Source organism: Canis lupus, chromosome X (genome assembly GCF_048164855.1).
Source record: "Canis lupus baileyi chromosome X, mCanLup2.hap1, whole genome shotgun sequence".
Lineage (NCBI taxonomy): Eukaryota > Metazoa > Chordata > Mammalia > Carnivora > Canidae > Canis > Canis lupus.
The window spans coordinates 65530341-65550953 of NC_132876.1; the positions used below are offsets into that span (position 1 = coordinate 65530341).

Below are 20613 nucleotides of genomic sequence, written 5' to 3' on the forward strand. Positions count from 1 at the left end.
TGGGTCAACCAGGAAATAAAGAAGAAACAACAACAACAACAACAAAATACATGGAAACAAATGAAAATGAAAGCACAGCTGTCCAAACTTTTGGGATTCAGCAAAAGCAATCCTAAGAGGGAAATATATAGCAATGCAGGCCTAATTCAAGAAGTAAGAAAAATCTCAAATAAACAAACTAAATTTTAACCTAAAGGAGCCAGAAAAAGGATGAAAAACAAAGCTTAAAGCCAGTGGAAGGAAATAATGCTTAGAGTAGAAGTAAAAAATACAGAAACTAAACAAAAACAACAATAACAAAAAAAAAAAAATACAACAGATCAGTGAATCCAGGAGCTGATTCTTTGTTTTTTTTTGTTTGTTTGTTTTTTAATTTTTACTTATTTATGATAGTCACAGAGAGAGAGAGAGAGAGGCAGAGACACAGGCAGAGGGAGAAGCAGGCTCCATGCACTGGGAGCCCGATGTGGGATTCGATCCCGGGTCTCCAAGATCGCGCCCTAGGCCGAAGGTAGGCGCCAAACCGCTGCGCCACCTAGGGATCCCATGATTCTTTGAAATTAATAAAACTGATAAACCTCAGGATGCCTGGGTGGCTCAGTGGTTGAGCGGCTGCCTTTGGCTCAGGGTGTGAGATCCCAGGTCTAGTCCCATATCAGGGTCCCTCTGGGGAGCCTGCTTCTCCCTCTGCCTATACGTCTCTCTCTGAGTGTCTCTCATGAATAAAAAAATAAAAAACCTTTTAAAAAACCTGATAAACCTCTAGTCAGATTTATCAAAAAGAAGACAGGACCCAAATGAATAAAATCACAAATGAGAAAGGAGAAAGAACACCTAACACCACAGAAATACAAACTATTATAAAAGAATATTATCAAAATCCATATGCCAACTAACTGGAAAAGATGAAAGAAATAGATAAACTCCTAGAAACATATAAACTACCAAAACTAAAGAAATAGTAAACAGGAATAAATAGAAAACTTGAACAGACTGATAATTAGCAAACGATTCAGTAATCACAAAACTCCCTAGAAACAAAAGGCCAACACAAGATGGCTTCACTGGCAAATTCTACCAAACATTTATTTTTATTTTTTATTTATTTATGATAGTCACACAGAGAGAGAGAGAGAGAGAGAGGCAGAGACACAGGCAGAGGGAGAAGCAGGCTCCATGCACCGGGAGCCCGACGTGGGATTCGATCCCACGTCTCCAGGATCGCGCCCTGGGCCAAAGGCAGGCGCCAAACCGCTGCGCCACCCAGGGATCCCTCTACCAAACGTTTAAAGAAGAGTTAATACGTACTCTTCTTCTCAAACTATTTCAAAAAAAAAATAGAAAAGTAAGGAAAAGATTTATTTCTATGAGGCCAGCGTTGCTCTAATACCAAAACCAATGGAGACATCACTAAACAAAAAAAACTACAGGCCAATATCCCTGATGAACATGAATACAAACATTCTCAATAAAATATTAGCAGACTGAATCCAACAAAGCATTTAAAAAATCATTCACCATGATCAAGTGGGATTTGTTCCTGGGGTACAAGGGTGGCTCAATATTTGCAAATCCCAATATACCACATCAATAAAAGAAAGGACAATAACCACATGATTATTTCAATGGATGCATCAAAAGCATTTTCGAAAATACAACATCCATTCATGATAAAAGCACTCAACAATGTAGGTTTAGAGGGAATATATCTCAACATACTAATGACCATCTATGAAAAACTCACAGCTAACATCATACTCAATGGAGAACAACTGAGAGCTTTTCCTCTACAATCAGGAAGAATACAGGGATGTGTACTCTCACCACTGTTACTTAACAGTACTGGAAGTCCCAGCACAGCAATCAGACATCAGAAAGAAATTTTAAAAAATGTCCAAATCAGCAAGGAAGAAGTCAAACATTCACTATTTGCATTAGATATGATACTCCATCCTGAAAACCCAAGAGTCCAACAATAAACTGGTAGAATTGATACAAGAATTCAGTAAAGTCACATGGTACCAAATCAACATACAGAAATCTGTTTCATTTCTCTACAGCAATAATGAAGCAGCAGAGAGAGAAAATAAGGAATCAATCCCATTTACAATTACACCCAAAATAGTAAGATACCCAGGATTAAACCTAACCAAGAGGTGAAACACCTGTACTCTGAAAACTAGAAAACACTGATGAAAGAAACTGAAGATGACACAAAGAAATGGAAAGACATTCTATGTTCATGGATCAGAAGAACAAATATGTTAAAATGTCTATATTACCCAAACACATCTATACATTTAATGAAATCCCTATCAAAATACCACTAGCATTTTTCACAGAGCTAGAAAAAAACAATCCTAAAATTTGTATGGAATCACAAAAGACCTGAAACAGTGAAAGCAATTTTGAAGAAGAAAAAACTGGAGGTATCACTATTCCAAACTTGAAGTTGTATTACAAAGCTGTACTAATCAAAATAGTATTGTACTGGCACAAAAGTAGACACATAGAACTATAAAACAGAAAACCCAGAAATATACCCACAACTATATGGTCAGCTAATTTTCAACAAAGCAGGGAAGAATATCCGTTAGATAAAAAACAGTCTCTTTAACAAAGGGTGTTTGGAAAACGGAACAACAACATGCAAAAGAATGAAATTGGACCATACTTGCTTACATTATACAAAAAGATAAATTCAAAATGCATTAAAGATCTAAATGTAAGGGGCAATCTGGGTGGCTCAGAGGCTTAGCGCTGCCTTCAGCCCAGGGCGTGATCCTGGAGACCCGGGATCAAGTCCCACATTGGGCTCCCTGCATGGAGCCTGCTTCTCCCTCTGCCTGTGTCTCTGCCTCTCTCTCTCTCTCTCTCTCTCTCTCTGTGTGTCTTTCATAAATAAATAAATAAAATATTTAAGAAAAGACCTAAATGTAGGACCTGAAACCACAAAAATCCTACAAGGGAACATAGGCAGTAACTTTTTTAACATTGTCTGTAGCAACTTCTTTCTAGATATATCTCCTGAGGGAAGGGAAGCCAAAGCAAAAATAAACTATTGGGACTTTATAAAAATAAAAAGTTTCCACACAGCAAAGAAAACAATCAACAAAACTAAAAGGCAACCTACAGAATGGTAGAAGACATTTGTGATGGCATATGTGAATAAAGGGCTGGCATCCCAAATATATAAAGAACTTATGTAGCACCCAAAAAATGAATAATCCAATTAAAAATGGGCAGAAGACATAGACTTTTTTTTTTTACAAAAAAAGACATCCAGATGGCCAACAGACACATGAAAAGATGTTCAACACCACTTATTATAAGGAAAATGCAAGTCAAAACTACAGTGAGCTATCACCTCACGCCTGTCAGAATGGCTAAAATCAACAACATAAGAAATAACAGGTGTTTGTGAGGATGTAGAGAAAGGCTAATCCTCTTGTGCATTCTTGTGGGAATGCAAACTGGTATAGGCACTCTGGAAAATATTAGCACATCCTCAAAAAGTTAAAAATAGAAATACCCTAAGATGTAGCAATTACACTAGTAGTTGTTTACTAAAATAATACAAAAATACTAAGTGAGAGACATACACCCCAATGCTTTTAGCAGCAGCATCCATAATAGCTAAATTATGGACACAGCCCACGTGTCCATCAACTGACGAATGAATAAAGATGTGGTGTGTGTGTGTGTGTGTGTATGTATATTATATATATATATAATATACACACAATAAAATACTAGTAGACTGAATCTGTGTATATATATACGTATATACACAATGGAATATTATTCAGCCATAAAAAATGAAATCTTGCCATTTGCAATGACATGGATGGAGCTAGAGAGTATCATGCAAGGGGAAATGAGTCCATCAGAAATTGACACCTACTATATGGTTTCACTCGTATGTGGAATTTAAGAAACAAAAAAAAATCTCTGTAAAAAAAAAAGAAACAAAACAGAAGAGCAAAGGAAATAAAGAGAGAGAGACAGAGAGGCAAACTACAAAACAGACTCTTAACTAGAGAGAACAAACTTATGGTTACCAGAATGGAGTTGGGAGGGTGGACCGGTTAAATAGGTGATGGAGATTAAGGAGTGTACTGGTTGTGATGAACATCTTGTGTTGTATGGAGGTGCTGAATCACTATATTGTTCACCTGAAACTAATATTACACTATATGTTAACTAACTGAAATGTAAATAAAAACTTTTAAAAATGTACACCTTAAATTTACACAATGTTGTATGTAAAATATATCTCTTGTAAAAATATCAAAAAATGGTAACTATGTGATAATAGTGCATCAATTAGCTTGTCATAATTGTTTCCCACTGTATATACACCTACCAAATGATCACATTATACACCTTAAATATATACAATTTTTATCTGTCAATTATACCACAATAAACATTGTGAAAAATAATATTTAAATATAGATGTCTGAACCTAGGACTCAAATAATTAATTGGGCTATTAAAATAAATATAGACTGAAAGGAGTCTGTGTTTCACTACATCATTAATTTAGTAATAACCATGAAGTTAATCTGAAAAAAAAAACAAGAAAGCTCTTATCACTTCAGGAAATTACTGCATATATAACCATAAATAAAGAATAGAGCACAACCCTGTTGAAATCCTTGTTCCCAATACAGAATGTAAATAAATAAATAACTAAATAACTAAATAACTAAATAAATATAAATAAAATATGGGTCTCAGCAAAATCACAAATTTCTGCATGTCATAGACCTTTATAAATCATTAAACAGTGAGTTTTAAATCCATAAATGTCAAAATCTTACTATACTTCCATTATTATACTTGTGTCATTGAACATCTAACCCCTGATGAGGACACGAGCTTCATGGGGATAGGCCTCTTGTTTCTTCATCCTTTTTATACCAAAGTTGACCTACACAAAGCAACCAGCCCAAAAACATTTGTTGAATTAAATTGCTTCCTAATTGGTCTGCTTCCAGGCCATCCTCCTCTCCCAAATCCTGCCAGTTCTTTTACAAAAATACATCTCTGCTAATGTCATTCCATTGTCCCAAACCTTTAATGGCTGTTCATAGTAATCTGTTTTAAAGGATTATGTCCACATACCCTGGCAGGGCATTTAAGGACCTTCACACTGTTCTCTCAGTCTATATATTCCCAGTCTCAGTCCCAGCCTCTCCTTTTCACACACCCTCTCAAGCCATATTAGTTGTTCCTTGAACGCTTTTGGATTTTTGTGACTCTGTGCCTTTCCAAACGCTGTTTCCTCTGAATGATCCTTTCCCTCTAGTCTGCCTAGCAAACATTTACTATTAAATAAACATCAGTTTAAATTTGACTACCTTTGTTATCTGTCCATGACTTCTCACAGAATTCACGTCCCCTTCATTTGTCTTTCTCAGCCAATAGGTTTATTCTGAAAGTGAACGAAGCTAAACTTGGGGTAAGGGGAGAGAGAAGGAAGGAGGAAACGCCTGTGAATGGACTTACCTAAGCAGTGATTGCAGCACTATGCGTTAAAGCATATTTTTCAAGCAGCAGTGGGAGGACGGGGTTAGGTAACCTTTTAGTCTTAAGAGGCTCGGGCTGTCATCTTTCGCACAGCGTGTTCGTGTGCTCTTGTGTTTATGTTGAGTGGGGAAACAGAGAGACAAAAAACAGAAAGAGAGATCAGAAAAGAGATGGGGGGGGACGCAGTGCGGTAAAAGCACAATAGGCGGACCCAAATTTCTTCTGCTTCACCGTTTGCACGGGTTCAGCTCTGCATCTAGGGCTGTAGCATGGAGGTGGAAGGAGAGGAAAAGGGAGGGACTGCACTCCCTCTGAGTGTGCACAGCCTCGGCTGCCGGGCGGATCACCTTCCGCTCCAACTGGGCCAGTTCCTCCCCGCCATGACTCATGCTTATTGTGCCGGGCCGAGCTCACTCTGCCCTGCAGTCTTACAGGTGGTTTTGGCTTGGGGAGACAGTTCCCGCCAGGCTAGGCAGTGGAGCGCCGCACAGCGCGCCTTCTTGCCTCCCAGCTGCCTGCCAGGCAGTTCCGACCCAGCGCCAGCAGGCCTGCTCGGTCGATCTTCGATCCAAAGATGCGGCGGGGCTGGAAGATGGCTCTGTCCGGGGGGCTGCGGTGCTGCCGCCGACTACTTTCCTGGGTGCCAGTGCTCGTTATTGTCCTCGTTGTGCTTTGGTCCTACTATGCCTACGTCTTTGAACTCTGCCTGGGTAAGTGGAGCTGGTCACCTAAGATGGGGATATTATGCTCCAGCGTAATTGTCTGTCCTACCCTTCACATTGGTGTCCCTCTCCCCCGCGTTTTTAGCCCTCACACTGCAGGGTTTGTTTTGTTTTCTTTCTTTGTTGGTTTGCTTGTGGGGAGGGGGTTGTTCGTTTTTTCTTAGCTCTCTGGAGACCTCCGCATCTCCAACCTCTGTCTTCTCACATATTTCTTCACAATCTTCCAGTGAGGGTCCCACCATGTCGCCATCACTTCTCACTGAGAGTTTTTTACATTATTCCCTGGCCTTATCCACAAGAATCTCCTGGCTCTTTCCACCAGAACCCCCTTTTTCGCATACAGGACAAGCACTTGTGCCTGGTGTTCTCGTTCTGGGGGCTCCCACCCTACAGAATTGAGGAAACAACACACCCTGTATCGCTAAACTGCTTACACTGTGAATCCCATCCATGCATCCAACTAGGAGCCCCACATTTTCGCATTCCCTCCTACTAAAGAATCCCAAAATATGTCCTGTACTGTCTTACTGGTTCTCGTTTTTCCAATACTGGAATTCATCCTTTTTCCATGATCCTCTCAACTGGCTGAAGTGCTTCATATCTTCTTCAACTTAGAATCATCCCACAGTATGTCTTGCTTTACCCTACTGGGTCACCCCTTTTCACAAAGTGAAAATGGGCCCTTTATTCTCTTTCCCTGTGGGCTTTACTATTTTGTCATCTTCTCCAATGGAATGAGAGTCCTACAATACATCTTGTCCTGTCCCCTCACATTAGAGACCCTGATTTTATCATACTGGGGTTCCCTTTAGTCTTCTAGTTTCCTGCTTTGAGGATTATTCACTCCTTTCCATTAGGGTCCCCACATTATTTTCTCACACTTCATACTAGGCACCCTGCTTTTATCACAACATGGTCATACTTTGTCCACTGTCTTCTCACATTAGTGTCCTCTTTACCCTCCCATAAGAGTTTGCATAATCTCTCATATCCCTCCAGTACCACTACTTTTCTAATGATACTTCCCTCTTGTTATCTTTTTTGAAAACTACTCCCACCTCCTTTCCATCTGTCTATTATTGTTAACCACACATTTTACCATCCTGTTTCTCTAGGTTTTTATTATTAGTATTATTTTATCTTACTTACCTCTAGGGTTGTCCTTGTCTTCTGTCTTCTCAAACTAGGAAAACACCATCCTTTTCTACTGGGATTTCTAATATTTCCTTCCCAGTCCCATAAGAGCCTCATTTTTTTTAAAGATTTTATTTATTTATTCATGAGAGACACAGAGACAGAGAGAGAGAGAGAGAGAGGCAGAGACATAGGCAGAGGGAGAAGCAGGCTCCCTGAGGGGATCCCGATGCAGGACTCGATCCCAGAACCCTAGGATCACATCCTGAGCCAAAGGCAGACGCTCAACTGCTGAGCCACCCAGGCGTCCCAGGAACCTCATTTCTTGTCCCATTTCATCAGACCACCCCTTCTATAAATCTAGAGTCTCCTCTTATACCCTGTCATGTCACATTATGGAGCATTCCAACCCCCCCTTATCTGTAAAATGGTTCCCACAATATATTTTATGCTTCCAAACTCAGAATTCCACAGTATTTCCTGACACAAACTTCAACATCCTATCTTTTATGTTCCTCAATTGTATTACCCCAGTCACCTAACCTTATCACTAATGGTTTTATAGTGTTCTTGTAAATTTACAATGGAGTTTTCATATTATATCCTGTCTCCTCGCAACAGATGTTCTGTTTTTATCACAGTGAGAATTCTCCTTGCCTCTGTCCTCTCACATTGAAGAATTTCAAACTCTTCTCAAAGGAGATTCACTAATAGTTATTGTCACTTCAGTATTAGAAATTACACTTCTTTTATTTATTCATGAGACACACACACACACAGAGAGAGAGAGAGAGAGAGAGAGAGGCAGAGACATAGGCAGAGGGAGAAGCAAGCTCCATGCAGGGAGCCTGTTGTGGGACTCGATCCTGGGACTCCAGGATCACACCCTGAGCCGAAGGCAGATGCTTAACTGCTGAGCCACCCAGGCGTCCTGAGAAATTCTACTTCTACCACCTTTTAAACTTTTGTCCTGCAATGATCCCCATTAATTCAGTATGAAGTTCCAGCATATTTCTAGTCCCCTTACATTAGGACTCTTATTTTTCCCATTGGTGATCCATGTACTGCCAACTCCTTCCACGATAACTTTATTTCTTTATATTGGGTTCTTATCATCTTAAAAATTACAGTTCAGGTGCCGTTTTCTCCAACCCCAGGACCTGACCCTTCTTACTACTTAGGAAGTTACTACTAAGGAAGATCTTACAACTTCCTTCCTTATATATTTGACACAGCAATAGTTTACTCCAATTAGGTGGACATTAAGTAGGGAGCCAGGAGATGGCTTTGTTTTCCAATATAGAAATTTCTTCTAATTAACTATGCGTGAGAGTTTGAATTATCCACATCTCCTTAGATTTATTATAGAAAATGTAGAGAGATGTTATAAATAAATTCATTAGTAGCCTTTATAGATGCAAATTTAGGCTGTATTTCTTTTTATCTCAACCTTTATTTCTACCTTTACCTCAACAATATACCTCAGCTTTATCGATGAGTATTACATGGACCATGCAATGATTAGAAAGTTTTATTATTCTCAGACTTCACCACTTTGCCCTTTTGAATGACTGATTAAAGGATTAAAAGGTCACCTCCATTATTATACTATGGATTTTGCTTCTTAGGATCAATGCCATCTTGTAAACACTACTAAGCATATTTTACAATTTTGCAGTACTGACTTATGTGAGCTTTGTCAAGCATTCAATTGAAAACTTAATAATGATAATGTCTAATACTTACATGGTGCTTAATTTGTTCTAGGCCATGTTCTAAGTACTGCAGATATATTAGTTCTCCCTATATTAAATCACTTAATCCTCACAATAACCATATAAAATAGGTACCCATTTTACAGATGTGCAAACTGAGGGATGGGTCAAGTTAGAATTAGTGAAAATAATCAAAGGAAGCTTAGAGTTTTTTTTATTTTCAGAGCACTTGCTATATGCCAGGCACTGTTTTAAGTGTCACACACATATACACCCACACAAACATAACCCTCATAACAACCTTATAAGGTACATGTCCATTTTAAAGACAAGAAACAGGCAAAGACAGATGAAGAAGGTTGCCTAGGGTCATAGAGCTAGTAAATGGCCTACCTTGGATGCCAACCTAGGCAGTATGGTTCCATAGTCCATGCTTTAGCCCCCACAATGTCGAAACTCTCTGCCTTCTATCAGCCAATACAGAAGCAAAATCTTGTGAATAACAGGCCAAATGCAGCCTGCAGATGTATTTCATTTGGCCTGCACAGTGTTTTCATTTTGTATCAGTTGCCATTATTTAAAAGCCGGGAGAGTAAGGTAGCCTTGACTTCCAATTCTGGCTCTGCCTTCATTCTGTCATCTTCATTTTACAATCTTTTGAAATGTTGCTTTCAGAGGTTAAATCACATTTTCCCAAGTCACTTGTTTAGTAAATATTAGAGAATTGAGCATCGAGGCTGCCTGAAATGAAAACAACACAACCAAATGAACAGATTCAAATTTTAATATGACTCAAAAGGTAATATTAAGGACCTAACTTCTTTCTAGAAATAAACCTGGTATCTTTATATGTAATTTCATGTTAGAACTGAAGCTAAAAATGATATTGTTGTCTTATAATTCTGTCTGATAAAGCTTGAATTCTGCCACTTACTGACTAGGAGATCTGGGGCAAGTTACCTAATCTTTATCAACCAAGGTTGCCTAACATGGTGCCTTGCTTATATGGTTGTTCACTCATACCACAAATACTTGCTTAGCACCTACTATATGCCAGTTAGAACATTGTTGTTGTGAGATAATGTAAAGCATTTGTGTGTCTTTTTTTGAAAAATGTCTATTTATATCTTTTGCCTATTTTTAACTAAATTATTTGTTTTCTCGGTGTTAAGTTTTATAAGTTCTATACATTTTGGGTACTAATCCATTATCAGATAGGTCATTTGCAACTGTCTTTACCCTTTCTGTAGGTTGTCTTTTACATTTGTTGGCTTTACTTTGCGGTGCAGTAGCTTTTCATCTTGATAAAGTCCCAGTAGTTTGTTTTTACTTTTGTTTCCCTTGCATTCATAGCTGTGTCTTGCAAGAAGTTGCTATGGCCTAGTTCAAAGAGATTATTGCCTGTCATCTCTTCTAGGATTTTGATAGAGTCTTGTCTCACGCTTAGATCTTTCAACCATTTTGAGTTTATCTTTGTGTATGGTGTAACAGAATGGTACAGTTTAATTCTTCTGTATGTGGCTGTCCAATTTTCCCAACACAATTTGTTGAAGAAACTGTCTTTTTTCCCCAGTGGATATTCTTTCCTGCTTTGTTGAAGATGAGTTGACCATAGAGTTGAGGGTCCATTTCTGGGTTCTCTATTCTGTTCCATTGATCTATGTGTTTTTGTGCTAGTACCATACTGTCTTGAAGATCACAGCTTTGTTTTAGAGCTTGAGGTCAGGCATCGTGATGCATCCAGCTTTAGTTTTCGTTGTCAACATTCCTCTGGCTATTCCAGGTCTTATCTTGTTCCAAACAAATCTTAGGATTATTTGTTCCAACTCTGTGAAGAAAGTCCATGGTATTTTGATAGGGATTGCATTGAATGTGTAAATTACTCTGGGTAGCAAGACATTTTCAGAATATTTATTCTTCCAATTCTAGAGGATGGAATGTTTTTCCATCCCTTAGTGTCTTCCTCAATTTCTTTCATAAGTATTCTGTAGGATTTAGAGCACAGATTCTTTACCTCTTGGGTTAGGTTTATTTCTAGGTATCTTATGGAATTGGGTGCAATTGTAAAATGGATTGATTACTTAATTTCTCTTTCTTTGGTCTCATTGTTAGTGTATAGAAATGCCACTGATTTCTGGGCATTGACTTTGTATCCTGCCACACTGCCAAATTGCTGTATGAGTTTGAGCAATCTTGGGGTGGAGTTTTTTTTGTGTGTGTTTTCCGAATACAGTACCATGTCATCCTTGAAGAAGCAGAGTTTGACTTCTTCTTTGCCAATTTGAATGCCTTTTATTTCTTTTTGTTGCCTGATTGTTGAGGCTAGGACATCTAAAACTATGTTGAATAGCAGTGGTGAGAGTGGACATCCCTGTTGTGTTCCTGATTTTAGGGGAAAGGCTCTTAGTTTTTCCTCATTGAGGATGATATTTGCTGTGGGCTTTTCATAGATGGCTTTTAAGATGCTGAGGAATGTTCCCTCTATCCCTACACTCTGAAGTGTTTTGATAAGGAATGGATGCTGTATTTTGTCAAATGCTTTCTCTGCGTCTATTGAGAGGATTAAATGGTTCTTGTTTTTTCTCTTGTTGATATGATCTATCATGTTGATTACTTTACGAGTGTTGAACCAGCCTTGCATCCCAGGGATAAATCCTTATTGGTCATGGTGAATAATCTTAATGTACTGCTGGATCCTATTGGCTAGTATCTTGTTGAGAATTTTTGCATGTGTGTTCATCAGGGATCTTGGTCTATAATTCTCCTTTTTGGTGGTTTCTCTCTATGGTTTTGGGATCAGGGTGATTCTGACCTCATAGAACAAGATTGGAAGTACTCCTTCCATTTCTATTCTTTGAAACAGTTTTAGTAGAATAGGTATTATTACTTCTTTAAGTGTTTCTTAGAATTCCCCTGGAAAGCCATCTGGCCCTGGACTTTTGTTTCTTGGGAGGTTTTTTATGACTGCTTAAATTTCCTCAAGGTTATCGGCCTCTTCAGGTTTTCTATTTCTTCTTGTTTCAGTTTGGGTAATTTGTAGGTTTCCGGAAATGCATCCATTTCTTCTAGATTGCCTAATTTGTTGGCATATCATTGCTCATAATGTTTTTTAAATCATTTGTATTTCCTTCGTATTGGTTCTGATCTCTCCTCTTTCATTCATGATTTTATTAATTTGGGTCTTGTTTCTTTTTAATAAGTCTTGCTAATGGTTTACCTATTTTAGTAATCCTTTCAAAGAGTCATCTCCTGGTTTCTTTGATTTGTTCTACAGTTCTTCTGGTCTCTGTTTCATTGAGTTCTGCTCTAATCATTATTATCTCTCTTCTTCTGCTTGGTTTAGGCTTCTTTGCTTGTCTTTCTCCAGCTCCTTTAGATACCTGTGTATTTCAGATTTTTTCCAATTTTTTGAGGGAGGCTTATATTGAGATATATTTCCCTCTTAGGACCATTTTACTGTATCCCAAGGATTTTGAGCAGTTATACTTTCATTTTCATTAGTTTTGATGAACCTTTTTAATTCTTCTCTAATATCCCAGTTGACCCATTCATCTTTTAGTAAGATGCTCTTTAACCTCCATGTGTTTGAGTTCCAAATTTTTTGTGATTGAGTTTGAGTTTCAAAGCATTGTGGTCTAAATATGCAAGAAATAATCTCAATCTTTTGTTATTGATTGAGACCTGATTGTGACCCAGTATGTGGTCTATTCTGGAGAGAGTTCCATGTGCACTTGAGAAGAACATGTATTCAGTTGCATTAGAATGGAATGTTCTGTATATATCTGTGAAATTCATTTGATCCACAGTGTCATTCAAGACCCTTGTTTATTTGGTGATCTTCTGCTTAGAAGATCTGTCCTTTGCTGAGAGTGGAGTTTTGAAATCTCCTACTATTAATGTATTAATATCTATGTGTCTCTTTACTTTGGTTATTTTTTTAAAGAGTTTGTTTATTCATGAGCGACATAGAGAGAGAGAAGCAAAGACATAGACAGAGGGAGACGCAGGCTCCATGCAGGGTGCCCAACGTGGGACTCGATCCCAGGACTCCAGGATCATGGCCTGTGCCGAGGGCAGGCACTAAACCACTGAGTCACCCAAAGATCCCTACTTTGGTTATTAATTGATTGATATAATTGGCTGCTCTGACATTTTGGGCATAAATATTCATAATTGTTAGGTTTTCTTCTTGGATAGACTAAGTATGATGAAGTGTCCCTCTTCATCCCTTAGTACAGTCATTGTTTTAAATTCTAATTTTTCTGATATGAGGATTGCTACTCCAGCTTTCTTTGAAGGACAAGTTGCATGTTAAATGGTTTTCCACCCCCTCATTTTCAGGCTGAAGGTGTCCTTAGGTCTAACATGAGTCCCTTGGGCAGCCCAGGTGTCTCAGCAGTTTAGCACTGCCTTCACCCAGGGCCTGATCCTGGAGACCCGAGATCAAGTCCCATGTCAGGCTCCCTGCATGGAGCCTGCTTCTCCCTCTGCCTGTGTCTCTGCCTCTCTCTCTCTCTCTCTCTCTCTCATGAATAAATAAATAAAATCTAAAATAAAATAAAATAAAATAAATAAAATAAAATAATAAAAAATAAAATAATAAAATAAAATAATAAAATAAAATAAAATAAAATAAAATAAAATAAAATAAAATAAAAAATAAGTCTCTTGTAGACAGCATATAGATGGGTCTTGCTTTTTTTATCCAGTCTGAAGCCCTGTGTCTTTTGATGGGATCATTTAGCCCATTCATGTTCAGGATAAATATTAAAAGGTGTGAATTTAGTGTCATAGTATAACCTACAGATTCCCTGTTTCTGCAGATTATTTCTTTGGGCTCCCTTTTTTTCTTACAGGGTCCCCCTTATTATTTCTTGCAGAGCTTGTTTGGTGGTTACATATTATTTCAGTTTCTGCCTATCCTGGAAGCTCTTTATCTCTCCTATTCTGAATGACAGCCTTGCATAATAATGTATCCTTGGCTGCATGTTTTTCTCGTTTAGTACCCTAAATATATCATGCCAGCCCTTTCTGGCCTGGCATGTCTCTGTGGAGAGGTCTGCAGTTAATCTGGTATTTCTCCCCATATAAGTTAAGAATCTCTTGCCTTGAGCTGCTTTTAGGTTTTGTTCTTCATCTTTGAGATTCGCAAGCTCCATTATTATATGTTGGGGTGTTGATTGATTTTTGTTGATTTTGCAAGTGGGGGTTCCTCCTGGATCTGAGTTCCTGTTTCCTTCCCCAGAGTAAGGAACTTCTCGGCTATGATTTGTTTAAATATACTTTTTGGTTCTTCTCTCTCTCTCTCTCTCTCTCTCTCTCAGTCTTTCTCTCTCTCTCTCCCTCTCTCCATCCTCTGGAATCCCAAAATGATCAACATTATTCTTTCTCAAACCTTCACTTTTTTCTCGGAGCCTCTCCTCATGGGCTCGTAATTGTTTTTCTCTTTTTTTCCCTCAGCTTCCTTCCTTTCCAACTTTTCTTTTATGTGACTCTCTCTCGTGCCTCATTTCACCTATCAAAGCATCCGGTTTAGACTGCATCTCAGTTAATGTATTTTTAATTTAGCTCTCAATTCTGCAGAAAGAGCATCTCTAGAGTGTTTTATGCTTTTTTTAAGAGCCACCAGTAATTCTATAATTGTACTCCTGAATTGTACCTCTGACATGTTACTTAAATCCACATCCATTAGATCTGTGGCAGAGAATATTACCTCTGGTTCTTTCTTATGTGGTGATTTCTTCCTTCTAGTCATTTTGTGCAGTGCAGAATGCCTGTATGAGCAAGCAGAGTAAAAAATACCATCCACTGGGGGGATCCCTGTGTGTTTCAGTGCTTTAGCACCTGCCTTCAGCCCAGGGCATGATCCTGGAGTCCCAAGATCGAGTCCCACATTGGGCTCCCTGCATGGAGCCTGCCTCTCCCTCTGCCTGTGTCTCTGCCTCTCTCTCTTTGTCTCTCATAAATAAATAAAATCTTTAAAAAAATACCATCCACGACCTAAGTAAAATATACCCAAGACAATTCCAAATAGGTCAGGGACCAGAAAATAAAAGGAAAAGAAAAAAAAAGATCACAAAAGTGAAAAACAAATGAAAAAAAATAGTAGAAATTTTTAAAAACACTGGGAGGATGTGGTGGGGGAGAGATAATATAGTCTTACAGAGTGGACCAAGACGGTGGTCCTCTTGGTTCTGAGTGTATTTTGGTCTTATGTTAGAAGGTGCTAAATCTCTTATTTACATAAACAGAAAAACTTATAGAGAGAAACAACAGCAGAAACAAAAACAAGAAGTCAAAAAAAGGGGGCAGCATGGGAAGGAAGAGAAAATATAATCTCAAAGAGTGGATTAACATGGTGCTCCACTTGGTTCTGAGTTTATTTTGGTCCGTGTGTTAGAATATACTAAATTGCAAAATTATAAAACAAAACAAGACCAAAAAAATCCCATAACGTTTATCTACAAAAATTAAATTGAATATATTGAAAGAAGTGAAAAATGTAGAATATATCCCATGATATACATACATATACATGGGATATGTACATATACATATGTACATATACATATACATATCATGTATGTATGATATACATACATGATATATTTACAATTACATGAGATGTAATTGTAAATATATGAAAGTCAAAAAGGAAAAAAGTTAAAAAAGGAAGAGTTGATAAAATATTTTAGTTAAGACAGGAATAAAGAAATAATATTGCAAATTTTTAACCTGAAAGATAAACGTATCATAAGGAAAAAAACCTTGATTTCTAGAGACTATTTTCCCCCAGTCCTGGAGCTTTCCAGTGCTACTTAGTCAGTAACCTAGCTTTCTCCTGTTTTTCCAGCTGATCTTCTGGTGGAAGGGCCTGCTGAGCTGATTCTCAGGTGTCTGTGCCTGGGCGGAAATGCCCCATTCCTTGCCAGGTGGTTTGGCTCAGTTGGAACTGTTTGTCCTGTGAGGTCTTTGTTCCCTAGAGTCCATACCTCTCCATGGTGAAAGGAGAAAAAAAGTTTTCGTGGTCATATCTGTAGCCCCAGAACTTAGAGCTCTGAGCAGGTACCAAAATCCAGTCTTTTTTTTTTTTTTCCAAAATCCAGTCTTTTGTGCACACTGGCACAGATCCTCCTATGGGCAGGAATGGGGGCACTAGTTCCTACAAATTGAAGGGGGCCAGGTGGTGGGAAAGCTTTTGACATCTTGTGAGCTCCCCAGCTCTGCCTCTCCTGGAAGAAATGGAAGATAGTCTGCTCTGTCTGCCACCAGAACCTGGGGCAGAGAGTGTTCTGCTGCTAGACTGTAGAGCAGGTCCAACTCTCCCAGATGCCCGGAGGGTTGCTGCATTCCAGTTCTTTACTGAGACCTACGACAACATGGGTCCCATGATACCATCATTGTTGGCAGTTTATGGCACAAGGTGAGCTTTCTCCCGGGCACCCATATTCTTACTGTATCTCTGGGCATATTGAGACTTCACTACCCATCCTGCAATTCTGCCCTATTTCACTACTGAGGATTTTTCAAGCAGGGAAGACTCTCTCAGGAACAGATTTCTAAAGGTCTCGATTGTGTGTGGTACCACTTTCCTGTAGCAGCTTACAAAGGCTCCCCGCCTCTGCTATTTATCTTCCGATATAACCCCCCCCCCCCGTTTCTTCCCTGCACTCCTACCTTGTAACAAGCGAACACTTTTCTCTCTGTAGCATTCCAGCTGTTCTCTCTTAACTTCTCAGGTTGAATTCTTAGGTGTTCAGGATGGTTTCAAAGTTATCTAGGTAAATTTTCAGGACCAGATGAAACGAGGAGCCCTACTCTTTTGCAATCTTGCTGCCTCCTCTAATTTCCTTATATTTTAAATGTTATTGATTTCATTGTTATTCATTTCTAGTTTAATTCCTTTGTATCAGGGATCCCTAGGTGGCACAGCGGTTTGGCGCCTGCCTTTGGCCCAGGGCGCGATCCTGGAGACCCAGGATCGAATCCCACATCGGGCTCCCGGTGCATGGAGCCTGCTTCTCCCTCTGCCTGTGTCTCTGCCTCTCTCTCTCTCTCTCTCTCTATGACTATCATAGATAAATAAAAATTTAAAAAAAAGAAAAAGTAATTCCTTTGTATCAGAAAAGAAGCTTTGAATGATTTCAAACTTTTAAATTTATTTAGATTTGTTTTTTAGTCTAATATGGTGTATAATGTATAATGTTCCATGTATATTTGAGAAGAACGTATATTCTTTTGTTATTGAGTTTAGTGTTCTACATATGTCTGTTAGATGAATTGTTTTATAGTGTTGTTCATGTCCTCTGTTTTCTTTTTTTTCTAATTAAAAAAAATTTTTTATTGGAGTTCAATTTGCCAACATATACCATAACACCCAGTGCTCATCCCGCAAAGTGCCCCCCTCAGTGCCCATCACCCAGTCGCCCCAACCCCCAGCCCACCTCCCCTTCCACTACCCCTTGTTCATTTCCCAGAGTCAGGTGTCCCATGTTTTGTCACCCTCAATGATATTTTCACTCCTTTCCCTTTATTCCCTTTCACGAATTTTTATATTCCCCAAATGAATGAGACCATATAATATTTGTCCTTTTCCGATTCACTTATTTCACTCAGCATAATACCCCCCACCTCCCTCCACGTCGAAGCAAATGGTGGGTATTTGTTGTTTCTAATGGCTGGGTAATATTCCATATTGCATACATAGACCACATCTTTATCTTTCGATGGACACAGAGGCTCCTTCCACAGTTTGGCTATTGTGCGCATTGCTGCTATAAACATTGGTGTGCAGGTGTCCCGCTGTTTCACTGCATCTGTATCTTTGGGGTAAATCCCCAGCAGTGCAGTTGATGGGTAGTGGGGCAGTTCTATTTTTAACTCTCTGAGGAACCTCCACACAGTTTTCCAGAGTGGCTGTACCAGTTCACATTCCCAGCAACACTGCAAGAGGGTTCCCCTTTCTCCACATCCTCTCCAACATTTGTTGTTTCCTGCCTTGTTAATGTTCCCCATTCTCACTGGTGTGAGGTGGTATCTCATTGTGGTTTGGATTTGTATTTCCCTGATGGCAAGTGATGCAGAGCATTTTCTCATGTGATTCTTGGCCATGTCTATGTATTCCTCTGTGAAATTTCTCTTCATGTCTTCTGCCCATTTCATGATTGGATTGTTTCTTTCTTTGCTGTTGAGTTTAATAAGTTCTTTATACATCTTGGATACTAGCCCTTTATCTGATAGGTTATTTACAAATATCTTCTCCCATTCTGTAGGTTGTCTTTTAGTTTTGTGGACTGTTTCTTTTGCTGTGCAGAAGCTTTTTATATTGATGAAGTCCCAATAATTCATTTTTGCTTTTGTTTCTCTTGCTTTCATGGATGTATCTTGCAAAAAGTTACTGTGGCCAAGTTCAAAAAGGGTGTTGCCTGGGTTCTCCACTATGATTTTGAGGATTCTTGTCTCACATTTAGATCTTTCATCCATCTTTAGTTTATCCTTGTGTATGGTGTAAGAGAATGGTCTAGTTTCATTCTGCTATATGTGGATGTCCAATTTTACCAGCACCATCTATTGAAGAGACTCTCTTTTTTCCAGTGGATAGCCTATCCTCCTTTGTGGAATATTAGTTGATGATAAAGTTGAGGGTCCACTTCTGGATTCTCTATTCTGTTCCATTGATCTATGTGTCTGTTATTGTGCCAGTACCACACTGTCTTGATGATCACAGCTTTGTAGTACAACCCAAAATCTGGCATTGTGATGCCCCCAGCTATAGTTTTCTTTTCTTTTTTTTTTAATTTTTATTTATTTATGATAGTCACAGAGAGAGAGAGAGAGAGAGAGAGAGAGAGAGAGAGGCAAAGACACAGGCAGAGGGAGAAGCAGGCTCCATGCACCGGGAGCCCGATGTGGGATTCGATCCCGGGTCTCCAGGATCGCCCCTGGGCCAAAGGCAGGCGCCAAACCGCTGCGCCACCCAGGGATCCCATAGTTTTCTTTTTTAATATTCCCCTGGCTATTCGGGGTCTTTTCTGATTCCACATAAATCTTAAGATAATTTTTTCCAGGCCTCTGAAGAAAGTCCATGTTCATCAGGGATATTGGTCTGTAATTCTCCTTTTTGGTGGGGTCTTTGTCTGGTTTTTGAATTAAGGTGATGCTGGCCTCATAGAATGAGTTTGGAAGTATTCCCACTCTTTCTATCCTTCGAAACAGGTTTAGTAGAATAAGTATGGTTTCTTCTTTAAATGTTTGATAGAATTCCCCTGGGAAGCCATCTGGTCCTGGACTTTTGTGTCTTGGGAGGTCTGTGACTGCTTCAGTTTCCTCACTGGTTATTGATCTGTTCAGGTTTTCTATTTCTTCCTGTTCTAATTTTGGTACTTTGTGGTTTTCCAGAAATACATCCATTTCTTCTAAATTGTCTAATTTATTGGCATATAGCTGCTCAAAATATATTTTTAAAATCGTTTGTATATCCTTGATATTTGTTGTGATCTTTCCTTTTTCATTCATGATTTTATTAATTTGAGTCTCTTTTGTTTTTAATAAGGCTGGCTAATGATTTATCTCTCTTATTGTTTCAAAGAACCAACTCCTAGTTTCGTTGATCTGTTCTACAGTTCCTCTGGTCTCTGTTTATTTGAGTTCTGCTGGAATCTTTATTAACTCTTCTTCTGCTTGGTGTAGATTTTATATGCTATTTTTTCTACAGTTCCTTTAGGTGCGAGTTTAGCTTGTGTATTTGAATTTTTTCTGGTTTTTTGATGGATGCTTTTATTGTGATGATTTACCACTTAGGACAGGCTTTGCTGTATCTCAAAGATTTTGAACGGTTGTATCTTCAATTTTATTAGTTTCCATGACTGTTTTTAATTCTTTTGTAATTTTGTGGTTGACCCATTCATCTTTTAGCAAGACACTCCTTAACCTCTAGGTGTTTCAGTTTCTTGCAAATTTCTTCTTGTGATTGCATTCAAGTTTCAAAGCATATCGTCTGAAAATATGCAGGGGACAATCCCAATCTTTTGGTATCGGTTCAGACCTGATTTGTGACTCAGTATGTGGTCTATTCTGGAGAAATTTCCATGTGCACTTGAGAAGAATGTGTATTCAGTTGCGTTTGGATATAAAGTTCTGTAAATATCTGTGAAATCCATCTGTTCCAGTGTGTCATTTGAAGCTCTTGTTTCTTTGGAGATGTTGTGCTTAGAGATCTGTCGATTGTAGAAAGCGCTGTGTTCAAGTCACCAAGTGTATTATTATCTAAGTATGTCTTAACTTTGCTTATTAATTGATTGATATACTCGGCAGCTCCCACATTTGGGGCATAAATATTCATGATTCTTAGGTCCTCCCGTTGGATAGATCCCTTAAGTATGATAGAGTTTCCCTCTTCATCTCTTACTATACAGTCTTTGAGATAAACTTTAATTTATCTCATATGAGGATGTCTACCCCTGCTTTCTTTTGAGGACTATTTGAATGGTAAATGGTTCTCCAACCTT

The 20613-nt window shown here is 38.7% G+C and overlaps 1 protein-coding gene and 1 long non-coding RNA gene across 9 annotated transcripts in view; one reads left to right on the plus strand and one right to left on the minus strand.

Annotated features, from left to right (window-relative positions):
• The window catches only part of LOC140627948 (uncharacterized), a 219705-nt gene extending 213700 nt beyond the window's left edge, over window positions 1–6005 (minus strand). For 2 of the 5 annotated variants that reach the window (XR_012026423.1, XR_012026425.1), the window contains exon 1: window positions 5515–6005. This is a non-coding gene — a long non-coding RNA (uncharacterized lncRNA). The remainder of the gene's footprint in view (window positions 1–5514) is intronic. The other 3 variants (XR_012026424.1, XR_012026427.1, XR_012026426.1) reach the window with 3 other exon arrangements.
• The window catches only part of ZDHHC15 (zDHHC palmitoyltransferase 15), a 171197-nt gene continuing 156480 nt past the window's right edge, over window positions 5897–20613 (plus strand). For 2 of the 4 annotated variants that reach the window (XM_072816567.1, XM_072816568.1), the window contains exon 1: window positions 5900–6245. In XM_072816567.1, coding sequence (XP_072672668.1) covers window positions 6110–6245 — 136 coding nt within the window. In that variant the 5' untranslated portion in view covers window positions 5900–6109. Of the gene's footprint in view, window positions 6246–20613 lie in introns of all 4 variants that reach the window. The other 2 variants (XM_072816565.1, XM_072816566.1) reach the window with 2 other exon arrangements.